Source organism: Mobula hypostoma, chromosome 1 (assembly GCF_963921235.1).
Source record: "Mobula hypostoma chromosome 1, sMobHyp1.1, whole genome shotgun sequence".
Taxonomy (NCBI): Eukaryota; Metazoa; Chordata; class Chondrichthyes; order Myliobatiformes; family Myliobatidae; genus Mobula; species Mobula hypostoma.
This window is the reverse complement of record NC_086097.1, coordinates 154,274,290-154,295,052: the sequence shown is the minus strand read 5'-3', so window position 1 is coordinate 154,295,052 and position 20,763 is coordinate 154,274,290. Positions and strand designations below refer to the sequence as shown.

The following is a 20,763-nucleotide window of genomic DNA, read 5'->3' as shown; positions in this document are numbered from 1 at the left end:
ACGACTGATTTCTGGGAGTGAGGGGCACTGTGGAACACTGTGCAGGAAGGGTTTGAGGAGAAAAGGTACGGAGGAGTGCAACAGTGCAGGACTCTTCATTTGAAGACTCGTACTTGACACCTCCATTGAGGATAATTTCTAAGGCATTCCGGCCAGCAATTGAAATTTTTGTGAACTGAAGATGGTAGTGTCCAGATTTTTTTTATCTGTGTTCAGGACTGCAGGCAATGAAATTATTAATAGATATAAATGATTAGTCATAGTCATAGTCATAGTCATACTTTATTGATCCCGGGGGAAATTGGTTTTCATTACAGTTGCACCATAAATAATTAGATAGTAATAAAACCATAAATAGTTAAATAGTAATATGTAAATTATGCCAGGAAATAAGTCCAGGACCAGCCTATTGGCTTAGGGTGTCTGACCCTCCAAGGGAGGAGTTGTAAAGTTTGATGGCCACAGTCAGGAATGACTTCCTATGATGCTCTGTGTTGCATCTCGGTGGAATGAGTCTGGCTGAATGTACTCCTGTGCCCAACCAGTACATTATGTAGTGGATGGGAGACATTGTCCAAGATGGCATGCAACTTGGACAGCATCCTCTTTTCAGACACCACAGTCAGAGAGTCCAGTTCCATCCCCACAACATCACTGGCCTAGGTAGTGGGGACTGAGATTTACAATATATAAAATGGTGTCACAAGAAACTGCAGATGCTGGAACCTGGAATAACACACAAAACGCTGGAGGAACTTGGCTGGTCGGATATCATCTGTTCATGAGAAATGGCAGTCAGCATTTCAGATCGATATGTTTCAGTTTTGCTCATTCATGATCTACATTTTATTTTGTTGAGAATTAAAACATAAATTATAGGTCAAAAGACAAATTGAGTGTTAATTGAGAATCAATTAATAGACACCATTCATGTTAAGGTACCACATGTAGGAAATATATTGGAGAAATGACATCATCAGAATGATGTAATATAATAATGAGTAAAAGTCAAACTGCTGGAGGAACTCAGTAGGTCAAGTAGCATCTGTGGAGACAAAGCAATAATCATTGGTCTGAACTGGGATTAAGAGTGAGAGGGAAGGTAGCCAGTAGAAAGAGGTGAGGGAGAGGGGTTGGGCAGGAGCTAGCTAGTGATAGGTGGGATCAGATGAGGAGAGCATGATAGGCAAATGGAACCAGCTGGGGTGAGAGAGGTTGGAGATGGCCACAGAAGCTGGGAGATGATTGCTGGAGACAAGAAAGGTATACAGTTTGTAAACTGATAAGAAAGGCAGGTGATGAGTGGAACCAGGTAAGGAATGAATTGTGGGCAAATGAAAACATTGGGGGAAGAGGAGGGAATTGAGTGGGTTGAGTATGTGGGTGAGAGGCAGATGAAACTAAGTGGGGGAAGGGGACTGAAAGCTGGAAAAGGAGGTAAAGTGGCATTGGGCTGAATTGGAAAAAATCATGCAAGCAAGAGGACCTGGGTGTATCAGAAAGTGAGCCTGAAGGAAGGCCAGAGACAGGGCCGGTGCAGCTTGTCTGAAATTGGAGAATTCAGTGCTAATGCTGTTGGGTTGTAAAGTGTCCAGAGGAAATATTGAAGACCCTTCAATTACTCCAAAAGACTGAGGTTTGGTAAAATACTGAAAGGCTTTTATTCGCTGTACAATACGACCTCCACAGTGAGTGTCTGCCTCCAGACTGAGGGGGAGGGGCAAGGTGAACACCTTTATTCAGGGGTCTGTGGGAGGAGCCACAGGGGCAGTCAGCAGAGGGGCGTGTTCAGACAGGTAACCCAGTTACAACATATATCCATACATGGTTTACCACAAATATGAAGTGCAGTTTCTCCAGTTTGTGTTCGTCCTTGCCCTGATAGTGGAGAAGGATAAGCACAGAAGGCCAAGTGCGTGTGGGAATTGGTGGGGGAAGCTGAAATGGTTTGCAACCAGGAGTTCAAGATGGATATTTGCAGACTGAGCAAAGCAACACCCCAGGGGATGCCATGTTCAGTTTGTTGCTGGTTGGGACTTTCACTGGAAATAGATACAAATATTTCAAAAAAATGGCAATTTTTTAAAAGTGTGACTCAGATGTAAAAATGCTTTTTTCAGTTTTAATGATCTAATCAAATTCCACCTTGATTCAATAATCTCTTCGAGAATAATAATGAGCATAAAGAGATGCTTAACATTGTGAATTGTAGTAGCCAGGGCGATGGCAAGTATCCCATCAGGTATTGGGGAGGATGTGCTGGGAAGAGGTGCTGGAAACCACAGAGTAAAGGGGCACAGTGAAGGAAGGTCATGTGATCAATGGCTGCTGAGTCTCAACTGTGAGCTCAGCTTTACAGTCCTGTGTACAGTACTACCTCATTACAAACCTACCACTGTGAGCTATCCAAAAGACAAGACATGCAGATGAAGGTATTAGGGACTTGACATCCTGTCAAAAAGGATATTTGTCAGATTACAAACCTGAAATAAATATTCTGATAATTTAGGAAACAAATAGTGAAAAGAATTAGAAGATAGCATGGCACCAAGAGTCATTTGAGGAATTTAAAGAAACACTTGCTTGTATGGCTAAGGATCAAAATTCAAGGCAATAAAGAGCTAAGAAATGTATAGAAAGGTGCCTCATGAGATGACGAGCAGAAATAACTCTGGGGACGAAAAATTGTAGAAGAAGACACCGAGTCATAGACTCACCAAGGCAGGTTCATTAAGTTGGTATTACATGAATTTAAGTAATAGGTTTGGAAGCTATGAAAGCAAAAGAGCTGTGAAAACATGAATTAGTTACTTGTTTGAAAGAGTGAAGACATACAAGTTGTTGGGTGAAAACCATTGTGTGGTGTGTTTTTATTATGTACTTTAACTGAAACAATAGCTTGCCTACATTGAAAACCACCCTTTATCAGTGGAACAAAATAGTCAAGTGAAAATTGTTGTGCTTTCTGTTAATTCTGTAGTGTAGGTCACCTTATTGCTGTCCATCAAAGTCCCATCAAGATCAATCTTTAATCGTGAGATTATCAGGGAAGTGTTGTCAGGTTTCCCTGTGTAACACCATGCTGTGCCAGTTCTAATATAATGTACTCCATTAATGTATTCTTGCAGCTTCCAGCATTTGGCTTTGCAGGTGTGATCTCTGTTGGCTGCACATAATAAAATATAGCACAACACAAGCAACACTTCCCCAACCATGGGGGAATATTGCTACATAACAAATAGATTCTGCAATGGCATGAGACAAATGGTATCAAGCACCCATTGGTGAGAGAGGACCAAACAGATTGCTGAAGAATTGTGCCCTCAGGAAGCATGTACTGTGTGTAATTAGGCTTGAGTAAGAAGCTTGAATGACCTCAGCAGGAAACTGGAATGGTCTTGAGGCCAGGAAACTGAGGGGGTCTGTAACCTTAACCTGAACAGGTGAGGCAGTCCAAATGTACATGAGGTTTTTTTTTCAAAGCCATAGGAGATCAGGAATATTAGTGATGACAAAGAGTGTTGACTCTTTAAGTAGTACACTTGCAAAGGAAACAAAGTTCGTGAAATCTGAAAAATCAGAGAGAAAATATATTGTTTTTGAGACCAATGAGGTTGAAGATGATACTGGTGAAGATTTTTATACACAGCTGTACTGTGGACAAAATATGTTCTTGAAATACTTGGAGTTAAATTTACAATGAGTGTCTGATACTCAGAAATGGCTCAACATTTCACCACTTTGGATTAAACCAAATTTCAAATCTTCAGCGTTCTTTTAGGATTTGTGCATTGAAAGTTTTGTGCCACTAATAGCAGCCGTGCATGTAATCTACTTCAGATATTCTTTGTATGAGATCATAGTTTCAATGAAAGAAAAGGTTGAGTGGACTGTGCAGTTGGCCTTGATTTCAACCTAGGATCACATGGTATAAAGAAGGGAGTTTCAAGGTCACTGACCTAATAAAATGAATAAAGCAGAGAGACAAAAAGGTTATGACACGGCAGAGCTACCCTCAAGTGAAAAATGCCCTGCTGAAATTCCAAAAGCCTGTTTCACAGTCAAACCACAGAATATGCTGCCAAACCTGCAGGTTTTTCTAATCTTTCTTTCCTGCTCTGTCTTCCAGATATTACCAGGTGCGTACAGCACTGAAAATCCCACCCCGAATTCCTCACAGGTTGACAGCAACACTTATAGGACCCACAGGTAAAAAAATAGAATGCAGACTGCTGAGCTTGTTTGGTCAATTACTGCCTCATACTGAATAAGAGTGACATACAGATATGTGTCTTGACGTATTCCGAAGCAACAAAGGTGTTCTTATGCCTTTCTCATTTTTTTAAAGTACCCCTCACAACTAGCGTGTATCAATACCAAACAATATTTTGCATTTTGTTTCTAAGCTGTCATTACATCTGCTGCTTTGTGATGGGTTTAGTGCTGCAGCTGTCCCCTTTGCCTTGCCAGAATGCCTGTATTCTGTGTTTGCATTGATAATATGGGCAAGCTACTCATCCTTTGCTTGCCTTGTGCCTTTGCTTCCTAACAGGAGTTGTTGGACAACATTCAAAAGGAGCTGCGGACTTAAAATGCTGAGCTCAGTTGTAGCGTAATAACAGTACCTTAACTGTGCTGAGTTAACTCTGCAGAGAACTGTTATCAGAGCTGTTAGTCAAGGGCATGATTAGGGATCCGGTTTCCAATCAGCTGATCTGGTCACAGCAAGTCTGCACAGTGGATGCTACAGTGAGCAAGAGTCTGCTTTATGTCAGAAAGCATCTGGAATCTATCCTTGGTGAATGTCGGTTCACAGCTTGGAGCCTCAAAACTACTGTGGTTTCAGCAAGGTGCTGAATGTTCTGGCGTGTATGCAGTGTTTAACAGCTGCTGGGTAGGATTCACAGTAAATACATCGTTAGAAGACAGTTATACCTTAAGGTAGCTTTTATAATTTAGTAGACTCTCTTATAATTGGTTGAGTTGGGAGAATGGGATACTTCTAATTAGGCTTGCCTTCTGTATATTGTTTATATACTTTGAGGGTGTCGTGATTGACCTGTGACATCCTCCTACAGTGACTTGACAGCTGCTGACAGCCAGCTGTTAGAATTATTTAGCGGCAAGAAGTTTTACAAGTGTTTACCAGTGACCTACTGTGTTAGAGGAGGGTAACATTGCAGAACTGCCAGAAGAACAAATGTAACAGTGTCACATTGTGTGAAAATAGATGGATATCGATAGCAGAAAGAAAAAGAAGAGCCCTTAACAGAAAGAAGTAAGTGCAGATGAAATGGATCATCGAACCCAACAATGATCATTGCATTTGTTCTGCATTCTGTCTCTCTCCCTTCCAGCCCAGCTTAATTTTGCTGACAGTCTCATATTGTTTGCTTATTTCCTCCCTCTGTTTCACAAGTGAAACATTTTGAGCTTAGACGGCTATGGTTGTAAGCAGGTTGAACTGTAGCCTGAGTTGGCAAAATGGCAAGCAAGGAGACCACAATGATGAGAAAGTCTGCGGATGCTGTAAATCCAAGCAACACACACAAAATGCTGGAGGAACTGAGCAGGCCAGTTTTGATGAAGGGTCTTGGCCCGAATCATTGACTGTTAGATGCTGTCTGGCAGGCTGAGTTCCTCCAGCATTTTGTGTGTGAGTTTTTTGTAAGCACATTTGTAGAAAATTCTGCTTCATTTTATTAACTTCCAAGTACTGTGAGAAAAGGTAGTCACTTTTACACAAGCCTTCAGTGAGTGCTGGACCCATGCTGGTTTTGTGTGTGTTCTTCTCCCTGAGCAGCAACAATATTTTGTGCATGCATGTGCTTGTGCTTATGGCAGTAAACTTAATTTTGACATGTTCAAAGTGAGAGGGCAAAGACTTGAGAGGGATCCTGGGTGAAACAATTTCACACAGGGTGGTGCTATGTGGACTGAGCTGTCGGAGAAAGTGGAAGAGATGGGTACACTTTCAATAGTCAAAAGACATTTAGACAGGCACACGAATAGGAAACGTTCAGAGGATACAAGCAAATGGGACTAACTCTGGTAGGCATCTTGGGTAGCCTGGAGGGGTTGGGCTGAAGACTCTGTTTCCAAGCTGTATAACTGTGCTGGTTCCATCGACACCTCCTGTCCCACCCAAGGTGAAGTCTATGGGTCCTGCGCAGCATTTTCTCTGATACGACTTGCAACACAAACCACCTTAAAGTTTATTTTCCCCCTACTGGTTGGTGTATAGGTTGGGTGTAATTGGAAGTGCAAATCTGGAATCAGGCATCTGGGTTTGGTGTGTGGGAGCAATGAAGAAATATCTTCTGGTAAAGTTCAAAGTAAAATTTATTATCAGAGAACATACATTTCACCACATACAACCCTGAGATTCTTTTTCTGCAGGCATACTGAGCAAATCTACAGAACACTGTAAACATCAGGATGTGTAAACTATAAACAAACTGCAAATGCAGATATAAATAAATAGCAATAAATAACAAGCATGAAATAACAATATAACGGAGTCCTTAAATGAGTGTAGCTATCCCCTTTTGTTCAAGGGCCTGATGGTTGAGGGATAGTAACTATTTTTGAACCTGGTGGTGAGAGTCCTGAGACACTTGTATTTTCTACCTGATGGCAGCGGTGAGAAAAGAGCATGGCCTGGGTGGTGAGGATGCTGCTTTTCTACGGCAACATTTCAATTAGATGTGCTGAATGGTTGGGAGGGTTTTAGCCATAATGTGCTGGGCCGAATCCACAACCTTTTGATTGATTTTCCACTCAAAGTCATTGGTGTTCCCATAACAGGCTGTAATACAGCCAGTCAGCACACTTCCTGCCACACATCTGTAGAAGTTTTCCAAGGCTTTTGATGGCATGCTGTAACTCCTGAGAAAGTAGAGGCGCTGTTGTGCTTTCTTTGCAATTGTATTAATATGATGGGTTCAGGACAGGTTCTCTGAGATAATGACACCCAGGAATTTTAAAGTTACTGACCCTCTCCACCTCTGATCCTCCAATAATTAGTGGCTCATGGACCTCTGGTTTCCCTCTTCTGAAGTCTACTAGTTCCTTGATCATTGTGTGAGAGGTTGTTGTTATTACACCACTCAGCCAAGTTTTCAATCTCAACTCCTGTATGCTGATTCATCACCACCTTTGATACAGCCCGCAAAAGTGGTGTCATCTGCAAATTTGTATATGGTGTTGGAGCTGTATTTAGCTACACAGTCATGGGTGTAAAGCGAGTTGAGCAGGGGGCTAAGTACACTTCCCTGTGGTGCCCCTGTGCTGATAGAGATTTTGAGGGAGATGTTTTTGCGAATCCGGGGTCTACAAATGCAGGATCCAATTGTACAAGGGGGTAATTGAGGCCCAGGTCTTGGGGTATACTGATTAGCTTTAAGGCGATGCTGGTGTTAAGTGCCAAGCTGTAATTGATAAATAGCATCCTGATGTATGCACCTTTGCTGTCCAGATGTTTCAGGGTTGTGTGAAGAGCCAATGAGATGGCATCTGCTGTAGACCTGTTGGTTTGGTAGGTGAATTGGAGTGGATCCAAGTTGCCACTCAGATAGGACCTGATATGCTTTAACGCCAGCCTCTCAAAACACTTCTTCACTGTTGATCTAAGTGCCACTGGGCGACAGTCATTTAGACAGGTTACCACACTCTTCTTGGGCACCGGTACCACTGAAGCCTGCTTGAAGCAGGTGGGTGCCAGAGCAAGAGGTTGAAAATATCAGTGAATACACCAACCAGCTGGTTGGCACAGGTATTCATTACTCGGCCAGGTTCTTCATCCGGACCGGATGTTTTCCTAGGATTCACTCTCTTGAAGGCAGCTAGTACGTCATCTTCGGATACTGAGACCAAAGGGTCATCAGGAGACATGGGAGTGCACGATGGCTCCTCCCTGTTCCGGTGGTCAAAATATTTCAGCAGACTCAGAAAAAGGTTGTGCTTCATGAAAAACTTTTCGGGAGGTGACTGGAGTCTCCTCTTTTTTTTAAGGCCTGGCATGTTTCACTGTTCAATTCCATGATGTTTAATTAGATAATAAACTAACAACCCTTTTAAATATTGCTTAGGGTTTATTTTCAGTTTCAAGGACAAGTACATTATGGCTTGGATTTATCCGAGTGATTAGACAGACTGACAGTTAAATACACAATGTTTAAGTCCTGCCAGGAAGCACTCAGAGTTAGTGGGTTTAATTGACTTTTCTCAGGTGATTGCAGTTGAAGGAAATCGTGCTTCTTTTGAAGCTGAATCCTCTGACTTCTACCCTGTAAGATGGAAACATTTTTAAATAATAAGTAGGATCAGCAGTAGGTCCTTTGGCCCCTTACCCCTGTTCTGTCATTCACTAAGATTTTGGCTGAGTCTGTGCTTCATATGATGTTTTGTGTGTCCAGAAATCACAATTTCAACATTGTTTACATAGAATAACTGAAACAGAAAATACCAAATTTTTACAGTTCTCATGGATGGAGGGACTCCACCACATCTTAGCTATAAATGGCTCTAGCACTGCATCCCCTCCCCCCTCATCTACTGTACCTACCTTCCCCCTCACCTGGCTTCACCTGTCGCCTTCCAGTTTGTACTCATTCCCTCCTCTCCCCCCCCCCCCCACTTTCTTGTTTTGGCTTCTTCCCCCTTCCTTTCCAGTCCTAAATTTTGAATCTATATTCCTCTCTGTCGATGCTGCCTGACTTGCTGAGTTCTCCAGCATTTTGTGTGTGTTATTAGGACTGCATCCACTATTTTTTGACTTCCTAGCTGGATGAAACAGTTCTCATAAACAGTTCTCATAATTTATCTTATCAATCCTCTTCAAAGAAATTATCTCTTATTCCTTTAAACATGATTGGATATTGGAGAATCTTACTCAAGTGCCTCTTCATAGTTCAATCCCCTGATGCCTGGAATCAATCTGGAAAGTCATCTCTGCGTTGACTCCATTGTCTACTGTTTCAATAAAAGACAGATGACTGAGAATGTAGGCTAAGATCAAACACCAAAGCTGCTAGAGACCCTGGTATGGTTTCTGACATTGAGCTTACTTTTGTAACATTGATCAATCTTCCATCTGAAAGGTGTGGATCATTACTTTGGGTATAGATGTCTTGAACTAGAGTTGTGGGCCTCTTTGCTGCTATGGATGACAAAGAACTCAAGGAAACCTTAAAGTTTTGAAACTTACTTGTGGTTATTTTCACCCTTAGTCATTGTTTGGTCAGTTTAAACTAGATAAGTCACAACTTACTCAATCATGCTTCAGGTTAACTTTGCTGCCAAGCCTGTGACATCAAAGAAGGGCCCTGCCAGCATCAGTGGATGTTGTGAATCACACAATTTAACATTGCCATAGCCTCCCTCAAATAGATAAGTCATCAGTTCAATTTTAAAATGCAGTTTATAATTCCTCCCAAGCATTTTTGATGAGCCCTAGTTTACAGCTACTGCTTCCTATTCGAGGAAATGGACCGTAGGCTAATGCATGTTGTTTCTGGAATCCATAAGGGACATCTGCTTTTCTGGTGGTGTACATTTAGAAACCATGAAGCTGAGTCTTGAGAACTGAGCTGGCAGTGATCTTGGTTAGCAGGTGATCGCATCCTGTAACAAACGGAATCAGTCACTGCTTCAGACTGCACCAGGGGAAGCTTCCAAATTAGATTCATTCACCACAGTGCTGAAGGTGAAGATCTGTGTCATTTGTTTGATGCCTTTCAATAATGGAGGTGACTGATTAGCAATAGCAGCAAACACTATGCTTAAAAAATTCAAAGCCTGCAGTCCGAATCAGAGATGTTCTCTCACTAGGAAGCAGGTTATGCAGCATACTGGAGCGAAAGCCAGTTCTCTAGTTGTGAAAACTTCCAACAGTTTTAATATGCCTATTCTCCTTTATAATATATGTTGATTAGAGTAACGGTAAGGTTTTAAATTACAGCACTCTTTCTTCCCGCTGATTTTAGTTTAAATAATCTTCAACCAAAATCATTATTCATTCTTCTCACCTACAGTGTTCCACTTTGGATGCATTATCAATTGATTCTAATTCTTCTGCCATTAAGATATATCAGGCTTTGTTCAGGCAGTATAAAGAATTAGAGTGTTGCAGCATCAGAGTGTTTGATACAGCAATACGATGGGCAGTACTGGACAAACTTCAGGACTGTTCACCTGAAAACCTGAACTGAAATTCCACTATTGAAATTGGCAAATTTAAATAAATTTGGAATTAGAAATGAGTAAATGAGTGATCAATATCCTAAACTTGTTTAAAAAAAACCTATTGGATTCACCAATACTCTTTAAGGAAGGGAATCTGCTGTTCTTTTGAAGCATTATGGTTGATTTATAAGAGGCTGAAGGTCAGACTGAACATTTGATTTATATGGAATAGAGTTCCTGATTTAAATATTAAATGAAATGGAAAGACAACCCATAGCATATTCAAGATAATTGCAATTACTTAAAGTTAAATAATTTGAGAAAGTGAATATGGATTAATCTTTTTAAAACTACAATTTCTTGTGCCTTTTAGCCCTGACCAATTCTATATTTTGACATTGAAGTTGAGAAAAACGTAAGCTTGTTTACTTTAAAACGAGGTTCTGTATTTGATCGATAATAGAAAAAACTCTTCAATTTGATCATTGTTTGAAGAGACCTTTATAGCTGTCATAATCAATCCTCTTTTTATTATTCCGGGCTATGGAAGAGAGACAACTGGCAGGATTTTTACACTTGAGCCCATTTCGTCATGCTGACTTGAGGTGGTGTAATAGAATTGGACTCAATTGTTGGGATTATGCTAAAGTGAGTAGTGAAATCGAATTTTTCCTTTCGGGAGACAATGATAAATTATTTCAATCAGGACTGTTGTTTGACCGAAGAGTTTTACATCACTGTCAGTGGTTGAAACAGAGTCAATTATATGTTTTAAGGGAAAATAGAATAAATATTCAGAACAGATCATGGTTTGTGATTGCAAATGAAGCAGAGACATTGGAAATGTTCTTGTAAAGGTTCAGCTTAGATAAACTAGATTGATTGACCTCCCTTGTAATGCTTTTCTCTCTAATGCTGTCTTCTGAAAACCCAGGGTTTGTGAGGCAGTTGCTGAGATTATGTTTTAATTCAATACTGTTTCCGTTGCACTTTAGTGAAGTTATCTTTGAATTAACTGATAGTGTGAAACAAAAGGTTTAACAATACAATTCAGAATTCCACTAATGAATAATAGATTTATGGATTAAATAAAAAGCACAGCATTAAAAATAACAGCTTTAATCTCTTCCTTGAATGTTTGTGGTCACTTGTCTTCTATTTAATATTTTGTCCCACTCGAATGGCATGGATTAATCAGGGACAGTCAGCAGCAAATTGTCTGACTAATTGACTATGCTGAGGAAATAGCAAAGAACCTCAGTGAGGAAAGTTTACTTCATGTTTCCTTGGTAAATTTTAGAAACATAGAAACGTAGAAAGCCGACAGCACAATACAGGCCCTTCAGCCCACAAAGCTTTGCTGAACATGTCCTTACTATAGAAATTACCTAGTGTTTCTCATAGCCCTCTATTTTTCTAAGCTCCATGTAAATTTTAGCAAGGCTTGAACCAAGATTTATAGAGCAATACAGTGTGAATGGAGACTGTTTGGCCCAACAGGTGCCCATTTAGCTAGTCCAAGTTCCCTGCATTTGGCCCATATTCCTCAAAGCCCTGCCCTTCAGTGTATCTACCCAAGATGCTAAATGATGCTATTATTATTGCTTTAGCCACTGCTGGCAGCTCATTCCATAGACACATTACCCTTTGTATGACAAAGATCCCCTCAGCTCCCTTCTACAGCTTTCCTCTGTTATCCTAAATTTTTCCTCATCCCTACTCTGGGGTAAAACATGTTACCGTCCACCTTTATCTATGCCTATCAAAATTTTAAACATTTCTGTAAAGTCACTCCTCAGCAACAACATAGCTTGGCCAACTTCTCCTTAGAACTCAGAACCTATAGTTGTGGCAACATCCTCATAAGTCTTTTCTGTACTCTTCAGTTAACCACATCTTTCAAGATTCAAGTTTGAGACTCGGGATTGCTTGTTGTCATTCGTAAGTGTCAAGGAGAACAAAATGATTGTTACTCTGGATCCAATATGCTATAAAAAAACACGAGCATAAAACAGAATTGGAAAAAAAAACACAATGAAGATAATACATAGGATTAGCTTATATACTGATTGAACGTACATGAAGTGACACGAGGTAAGTAACCTGTTTGACATGAAATGATAAAGAAGTGGTGGTGGGGTGGATTAATGGGTGGAAGTATTGATCAGGGGAAGTAATTATTTTTGAGTCTGGTGGTCCTAGCATGATCTCTTCACTGATGGGAGTGGGACAAATAGTCTGTGAACAGGGTGGCTGGACATCTTCATGATATTGCTGAGTTTTTTTCCAGCACCTTTCTGTATATATAGAAACATAGAAAACATACAGCACAATATAGGCCCTTTGTCCCACAAAGCTGTGCCAAACATGTCCCTACCTTAGAACTAATTAGGCTTTACCCATACCCTCTATTTTTCTAAGCCCCATGTAGCCATCCAGGAGTCTCTTAAAAACCCTATTGCTTCTGCCTACACCACCGCCGCCGCGCACTCACCACTCTGCGGAGAAAAAAAAACTTGCCCCTGACATCTCTTCTGTACCTACTTCCAAGCACTTTAAAACTATGCCCTCTTGTACTAGCCATTTCAGCCCTGGAGAAAAGCCTCTGACTATCCACACGATCAATGCTTTTCAGTATCTTGTACACCTCTATCAGGTCACCTCTCATCCTCTGTCACTCCAAGGAGAAAAGGCCAAGTTCACTCAACCTATTCTCATAAGGCACGCTTACCAATCCAGGCAACATTCTTGTAAATCTCCTCTGCACCTTTTCTATGGTTTCCACATCCTTCCTGTAGTGATGCGACCAGAAATGAGCACAGTACTCCCAAGTGGGGTCTGCTCAAGGTCCTATATAGCTGCAACATTACCTCTCGGCTCTTAGACTCAATCCCATGATTGATGAAGGCCAATGCACCGTATGCCTTCTTAACCACAGAGTCAACCTGCGTAGCAGCTTTGAGTGACCTATGGACTCGGACCCCAAGAACCTTCTGATCCTCCACACTGCCAAGAGTCTTACCATTAATACTATATTCTGCCATCATACTTGACCTACCAAAATGAACCACCTCACACTTATCTGGGTTGAACTCCATCTACCACTTCTCAGCCCAGTTTTGCAACCTATTAATGTCCCGTTGCAACCTCTGACAACCCTCCACACTATCCATAACACCCCCAACCTTTGTGTCATCAGCAAACTTACCAACCCATCCCTCCACTTCCTCATCCAGGTTATTTATAAAAATCACAAAGAGTAGGGGTCCCAGAACAGATCCCTGAGGCACACCACTGGTCACCAGCCTCCATGCAGAATATGACCCGTCTACAACTGCTGTTTGCCTTCTGTGTGCAAGCCAGTTCTGGACATTCTTGATGGCTGCTGGGCTGGTGGCAGTAATGCACTGGGCAGTTTTGACTACTCATTGTAGAGCCCTCCTGTCGGTTGCAGTGCAGTTTCTGTACCACACAGTGTTGGAGCATGTTAGGGAGTTCTGAACTGTGCATCTGTAGAAGGTTGTGAGTATTAATGTGCGTAATCCAGCTCTCTTCATACTCCTCAGAAAGTCGTTGCTTGCGAGCCTTTCTGACTGATGTGTTCTTGGATTTGTCACACGTGTTGTGGATCGTTTGAGATGTGCGCTCGCAGGCATTTAAAACTGCTTGCATTTTCCACTGGTGTGCCACCAATGAAAAGAGGGATGTGAGCGGTGCAAATTTTCCTGAAGTTGATAACCATCTCCTTGGTCTTGTTGACATTGAGGAAGAGATTATTTGCCTGGCAACAGGCCTTGAGCTCTCCCACCTCCTCTCTGTAGACTGTCTCATCATTGCTGATGAGGTGGCCCACCGCTGTCAGGTCATCAGCCAACTCGACATTGTGATCTGTCTGGTCTTGGGCAATGCTGTCATTTGTGAGCAGAGCGTTCAGTGGGCTCAGCACACAGCCCTGGGGGGGGGGCATCTGTGTTGAAGGTGATGAGGAGAAAGCTGTAGTTGTGCATCCTATAACATGTTATAAGATGCACTACTGCTAGTACTTCCTATAACATATGACCAGAACTTACGCAGTACTCCAAGCGTGGTCTCACCAATGATTGCCAAACGTAAATAAAAGCACGTGGAATCCAAAACTCTTGTGGAAAATTGCATCTGAAATTTGTTTGGTTTCAGGAAGAAAAATAAGTGTTTTTGAACTGACAGGTTGTTAACATTGTGTTTCCATCAGGCTCAGTCCACCATCCCTTGCTGTTTGTATTACACAGGAAAAACTTAGACTTAAATACAGAGGACTAAAAAATGCGAAGAGGATGATGGGAGGTGTGCAGAACAGAGGAATGTTGGAGGTAGTCCCCAAATCCTTATTGGAAGCAGGACAAACCTAGAGAATGGTTTAAAAAGAATGGCTTATCCTTCAATAACTGCATAGAATGTAAGAGCAGAGATGAACACTGGACAGCTCAGACCACAGTCTGAGTGTACTGTCCTGCTTATACTTACAGGAAGGATGTGATTGCACTGGAGTTATTCCATTCAGAGTAAATGGAGTTGAGGATTTACTGTGGTGTATAAAACTGTAAAGGGCCAATATAAAGTAGGAAGCAGTTTTTTTGCCCCCACCCCTTGATAGCAGGTTCAGAACCATCTGTTTACCTGGCTCATGTTTTGGCTTCTTAATGCTTCTGTGAAACACCTTGGGACATTTTACTATTGCTGTATTGCTGTAAATAGTTGAAGGCTAAAAAACTGTGCTGAGTTAGCAAGACTGTCTTCTGAGTTAAGTGCAATGGTTTATTTCATCTCAGCTTCTGGATTAAAGAGTGGACAAGTACATCAGGACTGCAACACCAATAGTTATCCACTTCTCCCATTATAAATCTACAAGACAAAAATGAGGTTGGGTGCTGATTTTAAAATAAGACTACTCTTGCTATAATTCTGAATTCTAAAATAATTCCCAACTCGGAACTGATAAGTGTTGTAGTACCTCTCCTAGGAATACCCAGGAGCCATTGACGGTGTCTGCTTGCTGACCTGTCTTTTAGGAATACTGGCAGCAGATGGCTACGTTCCAAACCAAAGTGGAAACTCAGTTAGAGTCATAGAACCATGGACACATGCAGTTCAGGAACAGGCTCTTTGGCCCATCGTGTCTGTGTCATCCATCTATACTATGCAACACACACAAAATGCTGGAGGAACTCAGCGTGTCAGGCAGCATCTATGGAAATGAATAAACAGTCAAATGTTCTGGGCTGAAACCCTTCCTCAGGACTGAGAAGGAAAGGGGGAGATGCCTGAATAAAAAGTTGGGTGGAGGTGAAAGGGGCCAGCTGGAAGGTTATAGGTGAAGCCAGCTGGGTGGGAAGGGTCAAGTGCTGGAGAAGAAAGAACCTGAAAGGAGAAGAATGTGGACAATTAGCAATGGGGAGGGAGGAGGGGACCCAGGGGGAAGTAATAGGCAGGTGAGAAAAAGTAAAAGGTCAGAGTGGGGAATGGGGGGAAATTTTGTTCACCGGAAGGAGAAATCAATGTTCATGCCATCAGGTTGGAGGTTACCCAGACGGAATATAAGGTGTTGCTCCTCCACCCTGATGATGACCTCATCTTGGCACAAGAGGAGGCCATTGATTGACACGTCAGAATGGAAATGGGAATCAGAATTAAAATGATTGGCCACCGGGAAGTCCCGCTTATGGTATGGAATGCTCAATGAAGCAGTGCCCAAACTTACAACGAGTCTCACCAATGTTGAGCAGGCCGTATCGGGAACACTGGACACCTAGACAAACCCAACAGATTAGCAGTTTCCTCACCTGGCAGGACTGTTGAGGGCCCCGAATGGAGGTGCGGGAGGAGGTGTGTGGGCAGGTGTAGTACTTAGGTTGCTTGAAGGGATAAGTACCTGAATGGAGATTAGTGGGAAGGGATGAATGGACAAGTGAATCACAGAGGGAGCAATCCCTGTGGAAAGCAGAGATGGGGAGAGGTAAAGGTAAGTTTAGTGGTAGGGTCCCTTTGGAGACGGCGGAAGTTGCAGAGGATAATGTTTTGGATGCGGAGGCTGATGGGGTGGTAGCTAAGGACAAGAGGGACTCTATAACTATTACGACAGCGCGAAGAAGGGTGAGCATGGATGTATGAGAAATGGAGGAGATGCTGGTGAAGGCAGTATCAATAATAGAGAGAAACCGCATTCTTTAAAGAAGGAGGACCTCTGATGTCCTGGAATGGAAAGCTACATCCTGAGAAATTAATGAGCTCTGCAGCGCCAATGCAGTTGTCATTGTAGCAGAGGAAGAGCTGGGGAGTATAACTGGGGAAGGCTTAATATAGACTGTTCTAAATAGCCAATGAAGAGGCAGGCAGAGCCTGGGCCCATGCTACCCCTCAGGATTGGAGAAAGTGAGAGGAGCCAAAGGGAAGATTGTTCAGGGTGAGGTCCAGTTCTGCCAGATGGAAGAGGGTGGTGGCGGAGGGAGATTGGTTGGTTCTTCCGTTAGGAAAAAAAAGTAGTGAGCTTGGAGGGGGAAAGAAGTGCATACTAGTGAACACAGTGAAGATGAGGTGGTCAGGGCCAGGAAACTGAAAGTTGATGAGAAGATTGAGGGCATAAGAAGCATCACGGATGCAGGTGGGAGGGGACTGAACCAAGCAGGATAGAAAGGAATTGATGTATGAGGCCACAGGTTCAGTAGGGCAGAATCAGGCAGAGAAAATAGGCCTACCCGGACAGTCCGGTTTGTGGATCTTGGGTAGGAGATAGAAGCAAGCATTGCAATCTAGGGGAATTATATGTTTGGTGGCAGTGGTTGGGAGCTCTCCAGTGTGGATGAGGTCAGTGATAGTGTTGGAGACAGTTTTCTGATTATGTGGAGTGGGGTCCTCCTTGAGGGGTAGGTATGAAGAGGTGTCTGAGAGTTGTTGCCTGGCCTCAGCAAGGTAGAGGTCAGTGCATCACACTACACCAGCACCCCCTTTGTCTGTGGGTTTGATGGTAATTGGATATACTATAACAATACCAATAATCATCACTTGATCTGAAGCATAAAATGTCTTGACAATTCAAGTGCTTGTCCAGATGATACAAATGTTATTCCAGAACTTACTTCCACCACCTTTACAGGCAGTTCATTGCAGATTGCAACCATCCTAGGTAAGAACGTTCTTTTTTGGATCCTCTCTGAACCTCTTGCCCCGACCCAAAATGAATAACATGTACTTGTAAACACCTCTGCTATAGGGAAGAGTTTCTTAATATCTGCTTCGCCTATGTCTTTGTAATTCTGTGTGCCTCCTTCAAGTCTCCATTCAGCCTAAAGAAAACAAATCCTACCTGTCTAGTCACTCCTCATAAGTGAAACAATCCATGCCAGATAACATTCTCATTGTACCCCTTCTGCACCCTTTCCAATACAATTACTCTCTTCCTATGGTGTGATGATCGGAATTGTACATAATATTCCAGCTGTATCCTAGCCAATGCTGGGAGTCAACAAAACTGTTTTTGGCTAACCCTTGCAGAAATGTGGAAATTTTTTTTCCTTGCTTTATGAACCATAGATATCACTTAACATTTAAACAATTTTGAGAGTTCCTTTGAAACTGGGTGTGATGAAATCCTGATGTTCAGTTACAACCATCTATTTTTCTGTCCACATGTATTAACATCACAAGCCAGCCAAGAGGGCATGCTGCCATACGAATAAATGCAACAGCAACATTAAACAAATCAAAGCTGAGTAAACTCACTTTCTGTTACATATACTGCTGGATTATGCTTGGTTAAGACATGGAAACTGGAACTTGTCACTTTCTTCATGTTATATTTCCATCTCCAATCAGTCTTCTGAACTCGTAAACACAAAATAATCTGCAGATGCTGGGGTCAAAGCAACACTCACAACACGCTGAAGGAACTCAGCAGGGCGGGCAGCATCCGTGGAAACGATCAGTCAACGTTTTGGGCTGGAACCCTTCGTCAGGACTGAAGAGGAAAGGGGCAGAGACCCTATAAAAAAGGTGGGGGGAGGGTGGGAAGGAGAAGGCTGGTAGGTTCCAGGTGAAAAACCAGTAAGGGGAAAGATAAAGGGGTGGGGGAGGGGAAATAGGGAGGTGATAGGCAGGAAAGGTGAAGAAGGAATGGGGAAAACACAATGGGTAGTAGAAGGAGGCGGAACCATGAGGGAGGTGATAGGCAGCATAATGAGCAACATACCGTCTAGGTAGTCTCCAGCCCCTTGGTATGAACATAGAATTCTCTAACTTCCGGTAATTCCCTCCCCCTCCCTTCCCCTATCACTATTTCACTCTGCCCCCTCTCCCAGCTGCCTATCACCTCCCTCATGGTTCCGCCTCCTCCTACTACCCATTGTGTTTTCCCCTATTCCTTCTTCACCTTTCCTGCCTATCACCTCCCTGCTTTCCCTCCCCCACCCCTTTATCTTTCCCCTTACTGGTTTTTCACCTGGAACCTACCAGCCTTCTCCTTCCCGCCCTCCCCCCACCTTCTTTATAGGGCCTCTGCCCCTTCCCTCTTCAGTCCTGACGAAGGGTTCCGGCCCGAAACGTCGACCGATCTTTCCCACAGATGCTGTCCGACCTGCTGAGTTCCTCTAGCGTATTGTGAGTGTTTGCAGTCTTCTGAACTTATATGGTGTCATCAGAATCAGAATCAGGTTTAATATCACCTGCATATATTGCGAAATTTGTTAACTTTACGGCAGCAGTGTGATGCAATACACAATAGAGAACACGAAAACTGTGAATTACAATAAATATATAATAGTTAAATTAAATACGTAGTGCAAAAAATAAAGCACCGAGGTAGTGTTCTAATCACAAACAAGTCCTGCTGAAGGGTCTCAGCCCAAAATGTCAACTGTACTCTTTTCCATAGATGCTGCCTGGCCTGCTGAGTTCCTCCAACATTTTGTGTGTGTTACTGAGGCAGTGTTCACGGTTCATGGGGGTGCAATAACACCCCCCCCCCCCGGACGGTGTATATTTTATATACACACTGTATATATAAAATAGTAAAATTCATAAAGAAGTGCAAACAAAGCAGTGAGGTAGTGTTCATGGTTCAATGTTCTTTCAGAAATCTGATGACAGAGGGGAAGAAGTTGTTCCTGAATTGGTGAGTGTGTGTCTTCAATGAGAAGAGGGCATGTCCTGGGTGATGGGTGACGGGGTTCTTAATAATGGGTGCCACCTTTTTGAGGCATCGCTCCTTGAAGATGTCCTGGATGCTGGGGAGGATAGTGCTCATGATGGAGCTGACTGAGTTCACAACTTTCTGCGCTTTGTTCGATCCTGTGCAGTAGTTCCCCATACCAGACAGTGATGTAGCCAGTTAGAATGCTCTCCACCGTTCATCTGTAGAAATTTACAGGTGTCTTTGGTGACATGCCAAATCTCCTCAGACTCCTAAAGAAATATAGCCATTGTTGTGCCATCTTTGTAACTGTATCGATATGTTGGGCCCAGGATAAATCCTCAGAGATGTTGACTCCCTTGTCTTACCCCTTTTGGAGTACTTTGGCCTTACTGATATTGATGCAATGAGGTTACTGTGCCACCACTCAACTAGCTGATATATCTTGCTCCTCTGTTCCCTTTTGTCACCATCAGAAGTTCTGCCACCAATAGTTGTGTCATCGACAAATTTATAGATCCCACTTGAGTTGTGCCTAGCTACACAGTCATGGGTATAGAGAGACTAGGGCAGTGGGCTAAGCACACCCCCTTGAGATCTGCCAAAGTTGATTGTCCGCGAGGTGGAGATGTTATTACTGATCTATACAGACTGTGCTCTTTGTGTGAAGAAGTCAAGGATCCAGTTGCAGATGAAGGTAAAAAGGCCCAGGCTGTGGAGCTTTTCGATCAGAACTGAAGGAATGATTGTGTGAAATACCGTCAATATTGTGTTAAATGTTTAAATATATTTCAAACAAAATCTGCTTCAGCTTTTAAATATATATATTTTACCTGCTAAGTACTTGAGGAAAACACAGAGCTCAGGAGAGCATCATCATTGCAGTGATATTATCTCCTACTAATTGTTCTTTTAATTGATTCCTCCTCTGTGACTTTGGGCTGTTTGACTTTGACCTTCCAAAGAATATGCAGTCTGTATTCTTCCTTGCACCAGATCCAGACCCAAGTCTATCTGAACTTATGCTGATAACACATACAGATTCTTTCTTTGGGCAGCAGCACACAGTGCTAATCTCCTTGGTCTACAGGCTTTTTCTATCACTTCACCTCCTCTGAACTCGTACATTATTCACTCTTTTCCTGTCAGCAAGCTTTCCTGTACCATCTTCTCCCATCCACCAATTCAGTTCATCTTCATATTATCCTTTAAGTAGTTTCTAGGTCGGCACGTGCATATGAAAGGGATGGAGGGATATGGATCATGCACAGGTAGATGGCACTAATTTAATTTGCATCATGTTCAGCAAAGACATCTTGGGCCGAAGGGCCTGTTCCTGTGCTGTTTGCCGCCCTGTTCATGTTCTATACTGTAGCGCTTTCCACATTCAAACAAAAGTGTAAACAAAACTTTTATTA

At 42.5% G+C, this 20,763-nt stretch overlaps 1 protein-coding gene across 1 annotated transcript in view; it reads left to right on the top strand.

The window, feature by feature from the left end:
• The window catches only part of fam135b (family with sequence similarity 135 member B), a 386,005-nt gene that overhangs the window by 145,262 nt on the left and 219,980 nt on the right, over nt 1–20,763 (top strand). The window contains exon 3 of the mRNA XM_063058308.1: nt 4,130–4,209. Within this exon, the coding sequence (XP_062914378.1) occupies nt 4,130–4,209 (80 nt within the window). The remainder of the gene's footprint in view (nt 1–4,129; nt 4,210–20,763) is intronic.